This window comes from Octopus bimaculoides, chromosome 17 (assembly GCF_001194135.2).
Source record: "Octopus bimaculoides isolate UCB-OBI-ISO-001 chromosome 17, ASM119413v2, whole genome shotgun sequence".
Lineage (NCBI taxonomy): Eukaryota > Metazoa > Mollusca > Cephalopoda > Octopoda > Octopodidae > Octopus > Octopus bimaculoides.
In genome coordinates, this window is record NC_068997.1 from 31,844,683 (window position 1) to 31,849,268 (window position 4,586).

At 37.6% G+C, this 4,586-nt stretch overlaps 1 protein-coding gene across 1 annotated transcript in view; it reads right to left on the reverse strand.

Moving 5' to 3' along the window:
• The window catches only part of LOC128249716 (uncharacterized), a 113,915-nt gene that overhangs the window by 33,426 nt on the left and 75,903 nt on the right, over nucleotides 1–4,586 (reverse strand). Inside the window, exon 15 of the mRNA XM_052974148.1 lies at nucleotides 2,462–2,540. Within this exon, the coding sequence (XP_052830108.1) occupies nucleotides 2,462–2,540 (79 nt within the window). The remainder of the gene's footprint in view (nucleotides 1–2,461; nucleotides 2,541–4,586) is intronic.

The following is a 4,586-nucleotide window of genomic DNA, read 5'->3' on the forward strand; positions in this document are numbered from 1 at the left end:
CTCCGGAAAATACCCACAAGGATTCTTTACATAGATGTTTACTGCTGGAATGGAGCTACACTCCAAGTACTGTTTCTTCTTTGTTCTTTTTTATGCTCATCGCTCTCACTTCTTACTACAACTATCCTCTTATAGATGTAATAATCCATTTCTCTACTATTACCGTCTCCGATGAAGGGATATATTGGATTTTCCCTGAAATAGCTGTAAGACTTTATCCATAAAATATAATTCTAACTTTGCCATTGGTCTCTTTATTCTTTTTTTTTTCTTTATACATACACACGCTAATACACGACCTATGTTATATTCCCCACTCATGCTGATACAACGACAGGGCCAAAACTAGTCGGTATACAGCACTTACTCGGTATTACCTGTATCTTTAGGGTTTGGTTGACTCCAATACTCTTCATAACCTTTATTATAGATATATATATATATATATATATATATATATATATATATATATATATGCATATATATACGTCAAACAATGAGTGCTCAACACTGCACTGGTGGATAAAATTTATTTATTTGTGTATTAAGGCTACCATTGGTTTCATGTCAAGAAAAATATCTTAATATTTTCAAGCGGATCATATGAAAGAATTGTGATCACAAATGCCCAATTAACAGGAACATGAAACTCTGAGTAGCAGTTATTTGTGATGTTTTTGTAGCTTTAATAATAAGCATATTACACTCCTCCAGTATTCGAGTATAATTTTTTCCACCTTGTTTCACATTTATGTGCTTACTCACATACACACACACACATTAGTGTATCCTGTGTATACAAATAGATGTATGATTGCTACTGTTACGTTTAGAGCTAGATTATCATAATCCAGTCTGCTTCCTGCATAGTTGTTAAGTAATTTCTATACTAAATAGTATTACTAGTTATTAGCTTCAGAGCAATGTAAGAGAAATGAGGATAAACACAAGTTTATATTATACTTCCTACATGCATTTCCCCATTATGATTGTTTAGAGCCACCATCATCATCATCATCATCATCACTTAATTTCTATGCTGGCCTGGGTTGGATGGTTTCACAGAAGTTGGCAAGCCATGAAGACTGCATTAAGCTCTACTGTCTGCTTTGGTATGGTTTCTTTGTCTGGATAGTTTTCTTAATGCCAATCACTTTACAAATATACAGATTTATACAAGGGAAAGTCAAAAATTATCCCCCACTTTCACCATAACATATCTTTATTATTGTCACACTGCCTCTGCGCATGCCTGTTTATAGTTGGTCCTATTGTGGTCATGTGATTAAAGCTTGAGACTGATCGCACTATTTTTCTTTCTGCCTTTACAGTGTAAGGATGGCTGCTCCACTAGCAATGGGCACCAAACAAGAACAAAGAACAGTGGTCCAATTTCACTGGTCTAATGATGTGTCAGATGCTGAAATTCATTGAAGGCTTTTAGCACAATACAATGCACTACTGTGTAGAAGTGTGTCTGAGTGGATTGGGAAGTTTAAAAGTGACCGGATAAGCATGACACACAAAAAAGGAGCAGGAAGCTTGTCAACCCCCACCAATGACGAGAAAATTCAGCAAGCTTGAAAGATGATAACGGTGAACCGGTGAGTTATCATTGATGTGGTAGCTCATTCTCTGCAGATTAGTCATGGTTCTGCCCACCAAATCATCCATGATGAGCTTGGCTTCCATAAAGTCTGAGCAAGATGGGTGCCAAAAGAGCTTACTGCAGAGCACAAGCACAAACGTCTTGAGGTCTGCCAGCATTTACCTGATCACTACAACAATGAGGGTAAGGAATTTTTGAGCAAATTAGTCACAGTAGATGAAACATGAGTCCGTCATTGTGAGGCAGAATCCAAAAGACAGAGTTTGGAGTGGAAACATCCTAGCTTGCCAGCAATGAAGAAATTCAAGACTCAGTCTTCCACGGGAAAGGTGAGGGTGTACAATCAACAGTGCAAGATACAGTGCTTTGCTGGCCAACAAACTGAAGCCAGCAATTTGCACCAAATACCGAAGCCTATTGTCAAAGAAAGTATTGTTGTTGCTTAACAAAGCACACCCATACACAGCTGCCCAGACCATTGAAACCATTAACCAATTGGGTTCTGAGGTGCTGGAACACTCTGCCTACAGTCCAGATCTCACCCCTTCTGATCATATCTTTGGACCACTCAAAAATAGTTTACAAGGTGTGTGTGTGTGTGTGTGTGTGTGTGTGTGTGTGTGTGTGTGTGTGTGTGTGTGTGTGTGTGTGAGTGTGTGCGTGTGTGTGTGTGTTTTTTAATCTCTTTCATCTATTAAAATTTGGCTTCCATATCCTTTGTCGTCTACTGATTCATAATACTTCATACTAAAGAAATATAGAACTTTTTTTTACTTTGTTGTGTTTTTTTGTTTTTGATTTTTGCTTTTTTTTTAAATAGCACTTTTTTAATAGATAAATCATGGTTTATACCAATAATGTTTGCTTGAGTTTTTCTGAATATTGTCCGTCAAGTTTGCTCAGCCATTTTTGAATAGCATCCAATTTGTAACTGAAAACACCAAATAAAAATAGCGTTACTAAATTAATAAATAACTATATAATTTATTACACGCATACTAAACATTGTCTTACAAAAACAAATTTGAAATGGCATAGTAGAATGTCACTGATGATAAGTCTGCTTACTTTTTTTTAGAGATGATGATTCTAGAACTATATTACTGCTTCCTTTTTATGATTTAAGGGAAATTTTAACAGGTCAATAACCATGAAGAGGTTCTTAGGTTGTAAGGTACTACATGCATTATCCCTGAAAAATGCTTAGCAAACCTGCAATGAGCAACATACCATTTTTGATCATCTTAATATTTTCAGAAACATAGTGTGTCTAAGACTGCATCATACAGGGTCCTTCATGTTTTAAGACAGTAGTATGAACTTTTGGGGAAAATTTGGCTGTTATCTCTAGTAAGCTAAGCAACCACGTACATGGTTTCCTCATTGAGGCATTTGCATGTCCAAGGATTGTTATTTTACTAAAGCAATTATTTTTACAGTTGGATGGGTTTTTTTTTCACAACAAACCATTTAACTGTAAAGTAAGAATGAAACCTGCTTTGTCAAACACAGATAATAGAAAACAGAGTTTGGTCTCACTAAGGGGAATAACAACATTATTGTTAAAAGATATGAATTTATGAGCATGTGGTTATAGTCCAACACATTAGCATAACAATCATTGGTTTTACACACACACACATTTATTATTCAACATCAGTTGACATTCTTTTCTGCAACAAAAGATTCTGCTTGAAATGCAAAACTTCTCTACTTCCTTTCACCATAAAACTTATTCCACTGTTTCAGCTATATACAAACATAATATACATATCCATCCATCCATCTCTTTATATATATATAATGGAGACATGTAGATTTGTGCTGTATCCAAGAAATAAGGTGAAGAGGAAGTTCTGCTAGGTTTCTCACAAGCAAAGAACATAGGTATAAGATTTTCTGGGCAGGGAACATTGACAGGGTCAGGAGCGTGGGTATACTTCTTGCAGAGAAACAGGTTAATAAGGTAATCGAGGTAATCAGAGTTTGTGATAGAATACTTAAGATTAGATTAGTGCTGCAACATGGATTAACAACCATTATCTCAGTTTACACCCCTCAGCCAGGGCTACCTGATGAACAGAAAGACTGATTTTATGACACCCTCTTGCAGACTACCTCGTTGACGAATGACAGGACCTTTTCTTTGTGGCTGGTGACTTCAATGGGCATGTTGGACAACATGCAGAGGGCTTCTATGACGTACATGGAGGCTATAGCTTCGATTCCTGCAATGAGGAAGGAACCAGGCTGCTGGAGTTCTGCAATGCAGATGATCTTATGGTCTGTAGCACTAACTTCAGGAAACCTGCCAGTCACCTATTCACCTACTGGTCTGGTGGACACACTAGTCAAATTGACTACATCCTCACCAGGAAACAGGAAATATGGCTACTTATAAATAAATGCCAAAACCTTCCCAGGTGAAGAATGCACCCCACAGCATAGATTAATGACTTCAGGATCAGGGTTAAATGGATGCTCAGAAAACGACCAGCATAGAGAAGAAGGGTCTGGAAGCTTAAGGATCCTGCAAATGGACAGAGATTTAGAGACGTATTACTCAAAGTTTTTGATGAAATAGAGGAGGATATAGCATCACATGATGTGGAAGACAACTGGAGGTTCCTATGGGACAACCTGTTGAGGGCTACTGACCAGATTTGAGGATGGTGCAAAGTCCCCTCTCTACCCAAGGTAACGTTGTGGTGGTGATGGAACAATGTAGTTGACAGGGCCATTAGAGAAAAGAAACAGGCATGGAAGGACTGGAAGAATGATTGGAGCATGGAATTGTATCAGACTGCCAGAAGAGAAGCTAGGAGACAGGTTTACTTAGCTAGTGGGAAAGCAGATAAGAAAATATATGCCAATGTCCTGCGTTGTGAGGACCAAAGACTTGAAGTATTTTGTGTTGCAAGACAGTGTGTGAGAGAGAATCATGATGCCATAGGAAAGAAATGTGTCTGCATGGATG